A 15869-nucleotide genomic window follows, 5' to 3' on the forward strand; every position below is an offset into this window, starting at 1 on the left:
AGATGTACAGACCTCCCACACACACACACACCCGTTTCCATCACCGTCATCACTAGTCAAAAACGCCACCTTCAGGCTGTTTTTTTTGTCTGATGTAAAAAAAAAAAAAAAAAGGGCAAGGTTTGTTCACAATTGTTTTCACGACATTGGGGGCGGGGGGTAAGGGAGACAAGAGGAGAAAAAAAGGTTGAGTAAAGTCTTTCATCTGCGTGGCATAAAAACTGAAACTCATGTACTGTACTTCCAAGAAGGCATTTCAACCTTTTTGAACCAAGGGCACAAAGTCCTTAAACGAGCCCAGTAGTTATCTACCACAACTACTGGCCTTGATCCAACACCAGAGACCCTTAGACAGTTGCTGCCAACCTGTCGAGTTCAGACATATATGACATGCATACATGTCGAGGCAAGTTCACACACACGAACATGTCACAGCTCACTTAGAGATAGCACCATGTGCCACAGAGTCCAGAACAAAAAATGCCACAGATCTTTTTTTCTTGAACACTGAAGATATAATATCAAGTCGTAAAATTTTTTTGAGTAGAACACATGAAATGCAATTGGTATTTTTTAAAAGGGAACATGTGATATTTCCCCCCATGAAGATATTTTACTTCATTCATACATTATTTATTTTAGTTTGTTGAACTACTTTTCAGAGACTGTCTCAAGAGAAACCAACAGGTCATAATGCTGCGGAAGATCTGTTGGTATCAATGAGTGGGGAGGGGGGAATAAGAAACAAAATTGTTTTTTGATTTAAAAAAAAAAAAAGAGTTTTATTTGTTGTAGTGTAAAAAGGTCACAGTCGTGTTTAACATTAGGGAACTACAACATATATTTTTTTGGTTTAACATCTTGATTTGTTTCTGTTCTGCTGTTGTAACAACTGAAATAAAAAATAAAATATTGAACAAGACTTGAATGCTTCAGCGACACATTACACAGACAAGTTAAAAGCATGTTTTTAGTCACACAACCCAGCTGTGCAGTCCAAGCAAACCAAGGCGTACTGTACTGTTGATGATCAAGGAAATTCTCATGGTGAAAACTACAAGCAACAAAGCATTGCACAGAGCCAGGACAATACCATCTTGTTATTCTTTAAGGTTGTATAGCAAGGCAGTGCATGTTTTTACAGATGTCAAGAGATCAGGGGTTATTATAGAAACCATTAGTCACTTAGAGGGTTGTGTTTACTCAGGGCAAGTGGTAATCCTGTCCAGGGCTGCTGACAGCTTTTGCTGGGCCCGGGACAAAGTCATCTGAAAGGGCCCCCTACCCAATACATACAATGTAAATGGGACCCAATTCTGCCCCATCCCCCTGGGCCTGGGACAACATACCCTTTGTCCAACCCCCCCCCAAGGTCGGCGGGCCTGATCCTGCAGGATGGTCAAATGGCAGGGTGGTCTCATGGCCCTTCTATTAGGGGGATTACGGTGTACCTAGTTAACTTGGCAGTGGCAGTTTATAATCTATCCCCATACTTTTCGCCTTCACTTTTTAAACTGTAAAGAGGGTTGTGCTCCACATTATCTGCTTGACATATGAGGAGCTCGGCATTTAAGCAAACATTGCTCAGAGCCACGGATGGTAAATACTGACAACACATTAGCACAGATGGCTTGCTTGCCGGGCACTGTAGAAAGTTGGCTCCAGTTCCAGAAAGTAGGTTTGTTCACTCAGACAGAGAGGTAAACTCAACTAAGAGAAAGACTTAATTTTCCAAGAGAGCAGAGCTACTCGTCCATTAGGTTTACAAATCTCTCTGCATTAACTTTAGCTAGTTAGACCAGTTCAATTCAGTGAGGGACATCGTGTCCAGCAGCACTGGACATAGGCCGCAGCTTATTAGAGCAGTGGAGGCCGCATGAACGCACACGTTTAGATAAAGGGGTGCACTGAAAACATTGGTCTGCTCTCAAAAAAACATGAAACATACTAAAAGAAAAAAAAAATCTATTACTTGGCAAATTACTGGGGGACTTCATAACAGCTAAAGAACAGGTGGGAGACATTTACCAATTAAGTACAATTCTAGGCTTTAAACTTTATTTTTACATTTTCGAGCTCAAAAAAAAGAGAGAGGAAAGTATATTTGATAATTTACTTAAAAATATATAGCGTTGTTGCTGTACAGTTTCTAAGTTGTGGTGGTCACCACACCCAAAAGGTATCAGAACTTCATCCATCCAGTTCAACCATTTTCATGGTAACGGTAGAGAGTTGGACAGAGTTTGGAGTGAGGAATCTGCGCACTTAAAATCCTTTTTTCTTTGATGGTTTTATTCCATTCTTGAAGACCATGGTCAAAATGTAATACTGCCATGGAATAAAACATCAAAGAAAAACAGATTTTAAGTGTGCAGACTCCTCACTCCAAACTTTTAGTCAGTCTTTGTCTTGCACCTTTTTCCTGGGATGCGCACAGTCATCCTCAACAAGAGACTTGGAGAGTTCATGGTAATGGGTAGCGAGCTGGATCACAACCCAGGCGGAAGAGTGAATGGTTCTTAAACGGAGAAGGAGAGGCCCGCCGGTCACTTGTTGTGGTGATAGAACCTCTGTCCAGACTGGGTGTGGGAGAAGAGCGTGTGACGCTGGGTTGGCTGGGCACTGGCGGGGAAGGAGGCCTAATGGAGAACGACAAGAAAAGACCACGTTATACACTGAAGAAGGAAGAACGATCCAAACACACCTGTGCCATGAAAGTTGTTTACACAAAAGGTGCATACTTTCCCCCCCGTCTTTCAGTTTCATGTACTTTTGGGCAACAGTCTAACAAGAACAAAATAATTTGGGTGGAACTTGCTTGTGCCCTCGTGCACTTTAACGACAAAGGTTGTCATGATTCCACATTCAAATACAACAGATCTACTCTCATTACAAGAATGACAAGGGATTGCCAGCATGTTTTTTTCTTTTCACTTTGATATGTATTAAGCTCATATTTCAAAGAAATGTAGTCTTGGTCTCGGAACAAAAAACACAGAAAAATACACTATTTATATAAATCCCTCATTAGTAATTGGGCAAAAAAGACCTCTTACCTCCTTTAATGTGTTTAGGATTATTTGCACAAGTACAAATATCCATAGGGGGTTGGGGGAGAAAAGGGGGAATATGACTGAGAAGGGAAATGAAAAGGTTTTGGTGTAACGACAGGAGATGAGAGAGGGTAAAAGGACGTGGAGAAATGGGCACAAAGGAGAACGTAGGAGAGGAGGAGTAAGGAGAGAAGTGGGGTGGTTAGGGGGGGAGGTCAGGGATCACCTTGGCACTGGGGATCTGGACAGCCATGGAGGGGGTGGGCAGCAGGCCCGCGGCACTGACATGGAGGGCCTGGGGGGGAATGGATCTCAGGGTGCCCTGCAACAACACACAAGGCCTGGGTCTCGCGACTACCAACAGGGCTGGGGGCATGGTGGGGGTTTGGGGAGGTGGGGACTCGGGTAGGGGGAGAGGGGAGAGGATGGACTACAGCCAGGGTGGGGACTACTTTCAGGATTTGGTGTTTAGGCCAGTCTTTGGGCACAATGCGGCATTGATGAGATTCTTCTTTTAGAAATTTGAATGGTATGGGAGTAAAATGACTGGTCAACTTAATGGCAGCTCCAAGTTCAATTGGTTGGATGATGAGTTGCAAATTGTGAAAAGAATAAAATGTTTTTGTGCATAACAATCATGGCTAATCATGATGAAAATAAAATGATTGATTTAATTACTGGTAATGATGAAAAAGATGGCGTAAAAATATTTTTTCTGATTTTAATGTTAAAAACAGACCCCACGTAATCATGTCCGTATCCCTCATAACGATTCGTTAAATATCAAAACTACATATGAAAAAAATATGAAAAGTGTAATAAATCAAGACGCTAACATCACATACTATCTTGAGTTAAAACCGTTCAAAGAAACTTTATATATTATTTATTATATATATATATACAGTGCCCTCCATAATTATTGGCACCCCTGGTTGAGATGTGTTAAAAGCCTTAAAATAAATTCAGTGTTTATTGCAGAAGAATACTGTCACACTGAAAATTGTAGGAAAATGTAGCCTTCAACTTAAATGAATTGTAAGAAAATAAAAAAATCCCTGACTGAAAAATAATTATTTTTCATTAAATCACCTGTTCCACAATTATTGGCACCCTTAACAATTCCCAGGAAATAAATATAATTGAAGCATTTCTGTCATTTCTACAGTAGTTTACAAAGTTTACCAGAGTATGTAGGAACATTTAATTAGCAATTCATCACTTCCTGTTTCCCTGGGGTATAAATATGACGTGATACCGAGGCCATTTCTCTTATCCACTCTTAAACATGGGAAAGACAAAGGAACACAGCATACAAGTGAGGCAGATGTGCGTCGACCTTCACAGGTCAGGCAGAGGCTACAAGAAGATTGCCACTCAACTGCAGCTGCCCATATCCACTGTGAGAGGAATAATTAAGAAGTTCAAAACAACTGGAACAGTGGTAAACAAGCCTGGACGAGGACCCAAGTTTATTTTGCCACCACGCACAGTGAGGAGGATGGTAAGAGAAATCAAAAGATCTCCAAAGCTCACTGTTACAGAATTACAACAAATGGTAGCATCCTGGGGTCACAAAGTCTCCAAATCAACCATCAGGCGCTGTCTACACGCCAACAAGCTGTTTGGGAGGCATGCACGGAGAAAACCTTTCCTCACTCACAATCATAAACGCAAGCGTCTGGAGTTCGCCAAGCGGTATTGGGGCTTCAACTGGGACCGTGTGCTTTGGTCAGATGAGACCAAGATTGAGCTTTTTGGCAACAAACACTCTAAGTGGGTCTGGCGTACCACGAAAGATGCGCATGCTGAAAAGCACCTCATACCCACTGTGAAGTATGGGGGTGGGTCAGTGATGCTGTGGGGCTGTTTCGCTTCCAAAGGCCCTGGGAACCTTGTTAGGGTGCATGGCATCATGAATGCTTTGAAATACCAGGACATTTTAAATCAAAATCTGTTGCCCTCTGCCCGAAAGCTGAAGCTGGGTCGTCACTGGGTCTTTCAGCAAGACAATGACCCTAAACATATGGCCAAATCTACACAGAAATGGTTCACCAGACACAAAATCAAGCTCCTCCCATGGCCATCTCAGTCCCCTGACCTCAACCCCATTGAGAACCTGTGGGGTTAGCTGAAGAGGAGAGTACAGAGGAGAGGACCCAGGTCTCTGGATGATTTAGAGAGATTCTGCAAAGAGGAATGGCTGAAGATCCCTCTTTTTGTCTTTTCCCATCTTGTGAAACATTATAGGAGAAGATTAGGTGCTGTTTTGTTGGCAAAAGGGGGTTGTACAAAATATTAACACCAGGGGTGCTAATAATTGTGACACACATTATTTGATGTCAAATAATTATTTCTTTATGTGGGATTTTTTGCCCACTGAATAAATGCACTTGTATTGAAGGTTGGATTTTTCTCTTTTTTTCCATTAAGGTCCCATATTATTTAGAAAAAAAATAAAATAATTGGAAGCTAAAAAACACATCTCAACCAGGGGTGCCAATAATTATGGAGGGCACTGTATATATATATATATATATAAAATTATCTGAACATGACTCCCTAGGAGTATTAGCTAGTGTATTCTTACACACAAACGAGTCTCCTTTTACAGCACAAGTGACTTACCGAGTCGGTAAAGCCGGACTGCTGGTTGGCGTGCTCTAGCTGTTTCTGCAGGGGAATGCCAGCGCTGGGGATGAAGCCTTTGGACAGACAACACACAGGTCTCAATACTCGAGCCCATTTGGCCCATCAGAGTGTGTTCAGTATCCCGAAGATGATCGAGAAATAACTTGAATTTGTGTTTGAACATAAAAACACCTTTTCCCGATTTCAGTATCCCGGATAAGCCCTTATTCCGGGATATGCTAGGTGGAAACCAGGACATTGATGCAAGGAAACACCATTTCCCGAATACCAAAGAGTTGTGTAGAATGTTGTTGCTGAGGTTACACGCATTTGAAGACAATTCTATGATGGTCAAGAATGTAGACCAGGATTTAACACTCAATGGTCATATGAAGACCTTATACTGAATTTGATCTTAACCGGGCTAAGACTCATATTCAGAATACTGAACTGCATATAAACACGCTCATTGAAAAACAACACACCCAAGGAGATCTATAAATAACAAACATGCATCATAATATATTGTACACCGATTTTTTTTTTCTTTAAAAAAAAGGTACTATATAAATATTTTAAATAATATTTTTTTACATTTTACAATAAACACTTTGTAAAATAATTCAGGTAAAATCACATGACAACTTATCTTAGTCTTGTACTTTTACCTGAACTACTTTGTGAAATATGTTATAAAAATGAAAAAAGAAAAAACAAACAAAAAAAACCATGTTGAATTGAAATATTTCACTGATAACAAAAGTACAATTGAACATTTAAAAACAAATTCTACAGCTCAGAAATTCATTATGTGCCTCTAGAGGGGGATAAAGTGCTATATAGGTACCATCACTGCAGTACCAGCTCTGGCCACAAATCTGCCTCCAATCTCACTAGTTTATAAGGGGCTCTATGGAACATTTTGAGGCCGATTAAGGATAACCTTAGCAAATCAGTAGAGGCCTACATGATTTTCATTAATGGGTGAACGGATGTCATCTCAGATGCTTGTGAGGAGAGGAAGGCTACCTGTCTGAGAGGGGAAGTGGCCGTGGACCGCAAAGCCCTGTGCCTGGTGGGGCAGGTACTGCATGGTCTGGAACGCTGACGCACCTGGATGCAGTTACGGAGAGGAGAAACAGGAGTGACACATGAAACCATACAAATCAACTCAGGAGACCACTTCAAAACAACACAGATGGAGACATTCTCTGCGATACTGCAGACAATCCCAGCACAACTAGGGCTGGACCAGGAGAAGTCATTCATTTGAGGAATACTGGTGCAGCTCGGTAGTCTTCTAATATCTTTTTAAAATTAAGGTGCATGACATTTTTAGCGACCACTGATAACTGCACATCCGATTGGTTGATGACAGCCCGGCACAGTACATTTGCTGTTGAATTTGACACAACCACCAACATCAAACTATTGGTCCCACTTTTTCAATCAATGATTGTCATATACAGGGCTCTAAACTAACACCCGCTAATCGGCCAAATGCTGGTGAAATATCAGTTTGGTGAGTAGAAAAGAAAACCCTACTTGAAACTTTGACTCATTCGCGAGTGTGTGTTTGGTTGGTAACATCCACTAGCCATTTTAGCCAGTGATAAAAAAGTTAATTCAGAGTCCTGCTCATACTACATATGGATAAATACACTGTATATTGAACATGTTCATTCTATCCCTGAAGGTGTGAACACACCATTAGAAACTAAGCACTTATTTGAAAAATCCTCCCAACACACACACACACACACACACACACACACACACACACACACACACACACACACACACACACACACACACACACACACACACACACACACACACACACACACACAGACCTCTGATCTGAGAGCTGCTGGGGAAGCTGATGGGTACTGAGGAGCCGGCGGCGTAGCTGGAGGGGTGCTGCGCGCTCGACACTCCGTATGGCTCGTGCACCCCCTGGCTCCCCCCCGCCCCAGAGAACTGGCCGTGCTCACCGGCGCCTCCGCTGAAGCCAGGCTGGCCAGGGAACGGACGACCCTGTGAAGCCAGGACACCAGGGGAACATGCCAGTTAGATGTGCTGTGTACGACTGACATATGCATCACTTTGTAAATTTAACTCTGTACCTCCTCCTCCCAACAAAGAAATACGTTGCTGTGAAATGGGTCACACTGTTTAAGTCTATTTTGATAAGTGTCTGCCACATGTAATGTGTAATTTGCAGGATTGTCGGCTTCATGAGCAGTACGCGGGGGTACGCAGTCCACCCACTTCTCCTGAAGTGAGATTTAAAACAACAAAAACAAGCGGCACACAAGTGTTGTCGACCTCATGCAGATGTTCACTTAATCAGCAAAGGCGGAAATACATACTTATAACACATACCAGGTCTATCATTGCCAACATGCCTTAAATTGAAAACATGACACTACACTCACAACAGTTGTCATATTAATTGCATGGCAATTGACAGAGAAAGCCTTTGGTTCCTGTATCGTTATTGCAGAGAGGTATAGGAGGCTGGTTCAGGAGTAAACCAGGTTAAGTTAAGAGGTAAAACATCTAACAGAAGAGCCTGGAGTCCTCTCCAGAGCCAGGCTCTTGTATTACATGATTTACCGCTTAACTTAACCTAATTTACTCCTGAACCAGCTTCTTAGTATAGGCCCCAGGAGATGGTGGACTCACAGGAATGACAGGGGTCTGGAACAGCTGCTTGCTGCGGTCGCCCAGTAGACCTCCAGAAGACCTGTGACTGATGGGACTGCCTGTAGAAAGAAACCAGATGATCAACTGGCAGATCTACATAGAGCAGGCCTATTCAACTGGCGGCCCGAGGGCCACATGCGGCCCACACACGGCCCACATGTGGGCCCCCAGCTGTAGAAATATACATTGCAATACAAAACCTGATTCTCTTGCTTGTCTTGTGTGCACTGAAAAATGTTGTTAAAGGTTAGAAGGACATGTGTTTGTATTGATTTAAAAAAACATGTCATTACCACGTGGTAGTGATGGCTGAAAATGTGTGGCCCACCTGAAGTTCTTGGTTTCAAAATGTGGCCCAAATGAAATTCTAACTGAATAGCCATGACACAGAGTAATAACATCACAAACAGAGTGAAGTACAGATAGCTCAAGGTGAAAGGCTAGAGAGAGCATGCAAAAAAATACTAAACCGTTCTTGTGATCACTGAACAAACCATGTGTCATACTACAAATGAGTGGCTTGACCAGCATCACTTCCATCATTGAAAGAATGTTTCGGTCAACGTTGCTCTACTCATCGGTTTCAGTTCAAAATACTGGTGACTGGCCTTGCATGTTGAGTATGTGCTGTCCAGAATGCATGGGGATGCTCTGCTGGTAGCTGGCGGAGGTCAGGGTGGTGATGTCACTACAGAGGAGAGAACGCAACACGAGTCAGGACACGCGGCCAGCTGGAAACCAACTCTGAGTAACAACAAGCTCTGTGTAACGGAATGTCAACAAGCCGAGGTCACGCTTTGGCCTTAAAATTGTTGCAAATGTAGCCATTTTTCATCAAGATGACAGCATTTTTTTCTCATCAAATGTAAATTTCACAATTAAACCAGGACCACATACTGAAGAAACTATGCAGAGCAGACATAGATACACTTTTATTGTCCCCAAGAGGAAATTCATACAATAATATAGAAGAGAATAAAATATATAGTACCAAGCGTTGTGTCTTTCGAAACTTCGGAGGAAATGTAGTCAGCAGTTTATAGAATGAAATAAAAATGTTTGTTTTACTCAAACGCATACATAGCCATCGTAAAATCATTTGGAAGTGGTCTCTCAATTTTTTTGCGCGGCTGTGTGAGTTACCTCTGTTCTTTCCTGCGCCTCTTCTCTTCCTCGTGTAGGACCTTCTTGAGCTGCAGGAAGAGCTGGTGCTTCTCCTCCTGGAGGCCCTGCAGCTTCTCCCCCATCTTCTGGACCTGCCACGGGGAACACCAGAGGGCAATTAACTTGGGGTGTAAGTAATAATAATCAGCGCATGTATCGATTCATTGATCCTACAGCCGACGATCGAATCAAATCATATCGTATTGAATTTTATCGTAATGTGGGGCATTCTTAAGTATCGAAAATAATCAAATCGCTGCCTTATGAAATCCATGTGGAATCGTATAGTCATGGAAGCTGTGATTTACACCCCTACAATTAGCAAAGTCATGCAATAGTCTGGCATAGTGTACACAGCATGGTGCTTTTATGTTTATCGAATACTCTTTCTTTGTGCAACAGACAGCAACTTAAAAGGCACAATCTCCCTGTAGCTTCTTCATACGCAACAAAATTATGCAATGGTCTAGCATTGTATAAACCAGGGGTTCCCAACATTTTCCAACTTGGGTCCCACGTGAAATTTTCACATACCGGTATGTTCGGGGCCCAACTCTGACCCAATAAACAATAAAAGTCAAATAAACACACAAAAATATGATTTTGGTTGTTCGGAAATGTATTTCAAGGCCCACTTGCAAGACCTTCAGGGTAGCCTGGGAAATCCCATGCTGCTTTGCACAATCGTTCCAATCTGAAAGACAGCATGGCAACGGCCCTAAGCGAGGGTGCCAGATCATGGTCCCTGTCTCTCTACAATTAGAGACCAGAGGGGTGTGGAAAGGTGATGACTGCAGTTTGTTTGAGTAGATGCAACTGACCAGATTGGCTATGGCTACATATGCCAAATGATACACATTCGTAACATGGAGGCCAACTAGCAGAGTTCGGCATAGAGTGTTAGTAAAACTCCCTCCCGAAGCCTCAATACAGTGCGGTAGCGTTGGGCTATCGGACCGGTCCCTTAGCTCAGTGCGCTCGTACTGGGTCATTTCACGTGAAATCAGACACTTTGGGACCCGACCGACACCGATTTCAATCATACTTGCTGTGCCTCTTTAGTAGCAAGGTAGCACCCCAGAACTGCATTTGTGTGAATCTGACACCAATATTAAGGGAGAAACAGACTAGGAAAGGTTTACATACAGTATATCACGAAAGTGAGTACACCCCTCACAGTTTTTGCATATTTGTGAGTATATCTTTTCATAGGAAAGCATTACAGAAATGTCACTTTGACACAATGATTAGTGACCTTTTAACAACATATTTAACCGCTTAAATTTCTTGTTCACTCAGAAAAAAACAAAATACAGCCATTAATGTTTGAACATGTACTCACAAAAATGAGTACACCCCAGATTAAAATCCGGTAGAGAAGGGGCTGTGTTGTCTCGAATCGTCTCGAAGAGAAAAGGGATTAAAATGGAGGTCATCAGTGTACGTTTCAGCCTTCCTTTGCATTGAACTTTTACATTTTGAGTGTGCACCTGGCTTAAATAGATTGGTGTGAGATTTGAATGCAATCCTATGGTGAATAGCATTTATACCCGTGTAATAAATCCATTTCACATTGTCTTGAAATTATAGTTGAGCTTTAATATTTGTCTTAACAGTTTGAAAACACACATGAACTGATTAAAATAGCTACTAATGGAGTAAAAATGACCTAATATCTGCCGGGGATGCATAATTTTACAAGTAAGGAACCTGTTTGAATGAATCGCTTCCTGACCACTGCTTCTCCTGGAGACGCGGAGTTAGTAACTCCTTAAAGTTCCTATTCCTTGTGTAAATTATGCTCTCTGCATTTTTATCCAGGGCTTTGAACCGTTATTTTTTTCCAAACGTTCCGTTTCAAACAGAAACGGAATTATAATGTTTCCGGTTATGAGTTCCACCAATAAATTGACGTTCCCGAACCGGTTAGAACAAAAAAATATTGTTCCCGGAACGGTTCATTTCGTTCCCGTCAGCTGATTACTCCCCATAGGCCTAACTGACGTTAATTAACCAAGAAAGACGGAAGTGCAAATGAGTCAGCCTACATTCCAAACTGTTTATTCAAATGGATGAAAAGAATATCCTCCAGAATTTGCCATGGATGCCCAATAAGGTAGAACATTCTCGGTGCGCTTTACATGCGCTTCTCTGCACTGTCTTAAAATGATGCAATGGAAACTCCGCCCTTTTGTATGACAGTGGTTTCTCTTATTTAAGATGTGGAGTCAGAGAATGTCTGATGTCACATAGGACGTGAACAGAGATACTGTTGCTAACGTGAACCTCAGCCGTCATGGTAACGTGCGCAGGAAAATAATTACTTTTTTTTTTGTTTGAGGAACGGTATTAACCAGTATTAACCGGTTACCATTATTTTTAAATAAGTGTTCCCGTTCCAGAACATAAAAAATAATAATGTTTCCGGTTTCGTTTCTGTTCCCTGTAAAATACAAAAAGTTCCTGGTTTTCGTTTTCGTTCCTTGAACTGGTTCAAAGCCCTGTTTTTATCTAATCATTTTAACTTCCGTATATAATATTCATCAGTTGAAACATTTTGAAATGTTTTGTTTAACTTACATATAAGGAATGGTCATTAAAATGTGAATAAATAAAAAAAATCACTGTAGCTAGTGTTTTAAAATCGGTATGGTGCTCTTAAAATAATTGTTCAAGAAGACACTTTTGCACACCTCTGTAGGTGGGCAGGTGCGTAGGATATTATCCCAGTGGGGTTGTCATTCAAGTGTAAAGAAATCCTGCACAATGTCCATTCCACCAACAAACTTTAATACAACATGAAGAAGGTTGGATGACCGAAACCAATGTATTAAAGTTTGTTGGTGGAATGAACAGTGTGCAGGATTTCTTTGCTGTCAAAATAATGAATTCATAGACAAAACCTTAGCAGGTGAGCTGAAAAAAAATCGGCATTTTCTTCCTCTGGGGCTAAGCCCCCCCTGTCTCCCAAACCTAGTGCCGGGCCTGCGCATCACGATACAGGGGGCACAAGACGATATTTGCGATGTCGATATTTTGAACACACCACTACAGGCCACCCACCTGTTCCTTAGTCTCCTCTAGCGACATTCTCTCCTCCATCTCTTTCGTTCTTTTCCTCTCCTCCTCCTCTTTCATCTTCTGTTCCATCATCTTGTCCACCTCTTCTTCCTCTGAAATCGTACGATTAGATGGTTTTTGGTTATGGATAGTGGTGGAGCACTCAGGCTCCTGAAGGTCACACGTACTCAAGTGACTGTGCTCGTGGCAATAGTACGAGATTAACCCTAGGTAGTACAGTGCAAAAGGTATACAGTCAGCACAACAGAGTGTATGACACGTTGAGACATACGGGATAGATTCCTCTCACCACGTAAGATTTTTGTCCCAGATTGTTGAGTTTATGTGCAATGAGCCCGTGTCTATGTGCATGTTGTTGGGTGTTTTAATGGTCTTCAATATGCCAATAAAACGTTGCAGTATTCCAATCCATGAACAGTAACAAAATATAAGAAAACTTGACTTAGCGTTACTTTAGAAAGTAACGTGCAAGTGATATACATTTGGACACATGTTTTATCACTGATCGTTTCTAGGTTTTGTTCTTCCATTGGGTCTAATCAAACCCAACCAACCACGTCCTCATTAATATTGCAATACAGACACTTGAGGCACTGCTCCGGAATTGCACTGTACCTTGTCTTTTACGCTCCCTTTCCCTCATAATGTGTTTGTGGAGGGCTCTGGCCATTGCATTGGACAGTTTTGGTCTCTCCAGTAGAGCGGGCATCGTGACGGGCAGTGGGGGTGCCAGCTGCGGAATAGATGCAGATTATATTTCAGCAGTAGGAGAAAATGTTTAAGTTAACATCTCAGATAGACGTGGTTTTGCATTGACAAGTGGGCTGTTCTCATATCATACAGTTTTGCCGCTAGCTATCTGGAGATATCAAATTTAGCTAGCCAAGTTAGCTAAAGTGAGAGCAGACAGTGCACGGTTACTTACGATTGTATTCTTGTGGTTCCTTCCAAAAGAGAAAAACGGTTGAGCGTTGCTGTGTCTATTGTGCGTCTTGTGGCTGTTTATCAGACACAAAACGCTTGTAAATACTGTCCCCAAGATGTATTATTGCTGTTTGTAAATTGTAACTGCTTCCGAGGTCATAGTTCGTGTGGGGTGATTTCCTTTCCTCAAAAGGTTCATGGGATGTGGTTCACTGTGTGGATGCGCGCGCGCTCACGCTCATGTGCGCCCCCCTGCCCCTTCAGATTTTATGCCACTGACCTGACCAGTGCCCTCCATTTAAATGGTCGACTTGATATTACACTCAATCCTTCCCATATTATTCTGCTGACAGTCCTTATTTCTGAATAAACTAGGCTGTTTGTCACCATTTCTCACACACTATGATGAACCAGTTTTTGAAAGTTGTGAGGTGCCGATGCAGGCATTTAACCCACTTTAGCCTGCTGACTGGTAGGCCTATGTTGTTTGACCTTTGGTGCCTGGAGACGCACATACGCTGCATTCAGGCTCTTGAGAGTTTAGTTTTTTTCAAATAAAAATGTGGGTGTCCCAGGTGAAAAAGTGGTAATGTATATGTAAAAATGTGACATGTGGCTGTATATAAGCTCTGAGAGACAGCTTGAATTATACCATTACATTTATGTTATTTCATTTACTTGGGAGTGTACTGTAAATGTACTTCAAGCATACCTGTAATATATTTACAATACCATTATGATATAACATTTACAGACTTAAAATGTTCCAATGTAGTCCAAAGAAGCATGAAGTTAATATACTTTTATTGAACTTCAAGTAACAATAAAGTGTCATAGAAGTGTTCTCCAACACACTTTTAATGCCATACGAATGCAATGAAAAGCGTGTTTGGAGCATACTTTCAAAAGTTTGCTTGTAAGCTGTCTAAAGGCGGTGCCAATTTAGCAGCCTCAATGTGCTGCCTGAAAGTGTGCTTAAGTACTGCTTTAGTAGTGCTTCAGCGCACTAATAGTGCAATGAAGCGCACTTTAAATCGCCGAAAATAGTACACTTTGTACTAAGTACGGTCAAAAAAAATTACACTTTAAGTATATGGGTTTTCCACCTGGGGTCACAGCTGAATGAACACATTCTAATGCAAGATGAGGGTCTTAAGGTTTAAATGCAACATTTCATGTTTTTATGTGGATGTGGATCAGAGGCTAAGGTATTTAGGTTTTTATAGGCTGAGAGCAACTTTCCCAATAAGTAAGTAAGCTTTAGGCATCAATGAGTTGAACAACCTGACCAGGGACATATTATGATTCCATGGGCCCCTGGGTCAGAACAGGACAAAGTGCACCCCCCTTGAATATGAGTTCTTGGTGGTACTCCATTATCTTAAAGGAGCACTCCTGCCAATTTCAATGTGCTGTTTTATTGCTCACGCTACCCTTGACTTGTCAGTACCCGGTGACGCCGCAGTTTTTGGCTCAGCCCTTTCCGAGATATGAGCTATTCTAATGGTGGCAACTTTTGTATACATTTTTTAAAAATTAACATAGGCCTACTCCAAATATTTTCCCAAAAGGTATCGCTGTTTGCTAGCTGTCTGCTGATGTTGCATAACCTTTTGGATGTTTTTGGGAATAAATAAAAATGTTTTTTTGAAATGTAAACAAAAGTTGTCCCCATTAGAATAGCTCACATCTCGGAAAGGGCAGAGCCAAAAAATGCGGTGTCACCGGGTACTGACAAGTCAAGGGTAGCGTGAGCAATACAACAGCACATTGAAATTGGCTGGAGTGCTCCTTTAACACATTCTTATACAGGAGGCATCCAGTACAGTAGTGTTTCTCAACAGGGGCGTTGGGGAGCCCTAGGGGGGCGTTCAGAAGGATACAGCTGAGAGGGGCGGTGCTTAGTTGCCATTGGGGGGCATTAGTCCGTTCTATTTTTTAATACTAAGGGGGCATTGGCAGGCTTATGATGAGGTCAAGGGGGCGTTGGAAGCTTATGATGAGGTGCAGCGGGCGTTTATTCAAAAAAGGTTGAGAGCCACTGCCGTACAGTTTGAAATGCAATACAAAACACAACCATTCAAATAGAAAAGTAAAATAATTAAATACGAATGCGAAAATCATTCAAGCAATTGTGACAGAGATCTTCCTGCACCTCTTCGTCCCCCTCGGGGCGCGAACGTGTGACCTCGTCAACTACATCGGTTCGGAAATGGGAGGCACAGTACGATACCGCTAGACTAAAGGTCCAATCTCCCAACTCTGCTAGTTAGCCTCGGTTACACAATGACAAAACTGCCTCCATGA

General features: G+C 42.0%; 1 protein-coding gene across 3 annotated transcripts; it reads right to left on the reverse strand.

The window, feature by feature from the left end:
• Positions 1–100: 100 nt before the first annotated feature.
• LOC134437683 (G protein pathway suppressor 2-like) lies at positions 101–13739 on the reverse strand. 3 transcript variants are annotated; one of them, XM_063187190.1, is made up of 12 exons: positions 13564–13738; positions 13254–13371; positions 12621–12730; positions 9537–9649; positions 9385–9405; positions 9002–9081; positions 8373–8452; positions 7538–7721; positions 6714–6797; positions 5682–5758; positions 3280–3375; positions 101–2639 (listed from the first exon to the last, which is right to left on the reverse strand). In XM_063187190.1, the coding sequence occupies exons 2-12, from the start codon at positions 13345–13347 to the stop codon at positions 2547–2549; spliced, it is 1032 nt and encodes a 343-aa protein (XP_063043260.1). In that variant the 5' UTR covers positions 13348–13371; positions 13564–13738; the 3' UTR covers positions 101–2546. The 3 variants fall into 3 exon arrangements, with proteins under 3 accessions (XP_063043260.1, XP_063043262.1, XP_063043261.1); XM_063187192.1 differs by lacking the exon at positions 3280–3375 and having other exon boundaries at positions 13564–13739; XM_063187191.1 differs by lacking the exon at positions 9385–9405.
• Between the last annotated feature and the right edge of the window lie 2130 nt (positions 13740–15869).

This window comes from Engraulis encrasicolus, chromosome 21 (assembly GCF_034702125.1).
Source record: "Engraulis encrasicolus isolate BLACKSEA-1 chromosome 21, IST_EnEncr_1.0, whole genome shotgun sequence".
NCBI lineage: Eukaryota > Metazoa > Chordata > Actinopteri > Clupeiformes > Engraulidae > Engraulis > Engraulis encrasicolus.

Coding starts and splice junctions, on each gene's coding strand:
- LOC134437683 (XM_063187190.1), bottom strand. CDS start 13,347: ATGCCCGCTCTACTGGAGAGACCAAAACTGTCCAATGCAATGGCCAGA. Junction 8,453..9,001: donor GCACATACTCAACATGCAAG/GCCAGTCACCAG, acceptor TTCTTTCTACAG/GCAGTCCCATCAGTCACAGG. Junction 2,640..3,279: donor TCCAGATCCCCAGTGCCAAG/GTGATCCCTGAC, acceptor GTTCTCCATTAG/GCCTCCTTCCCCGCCAGTGC.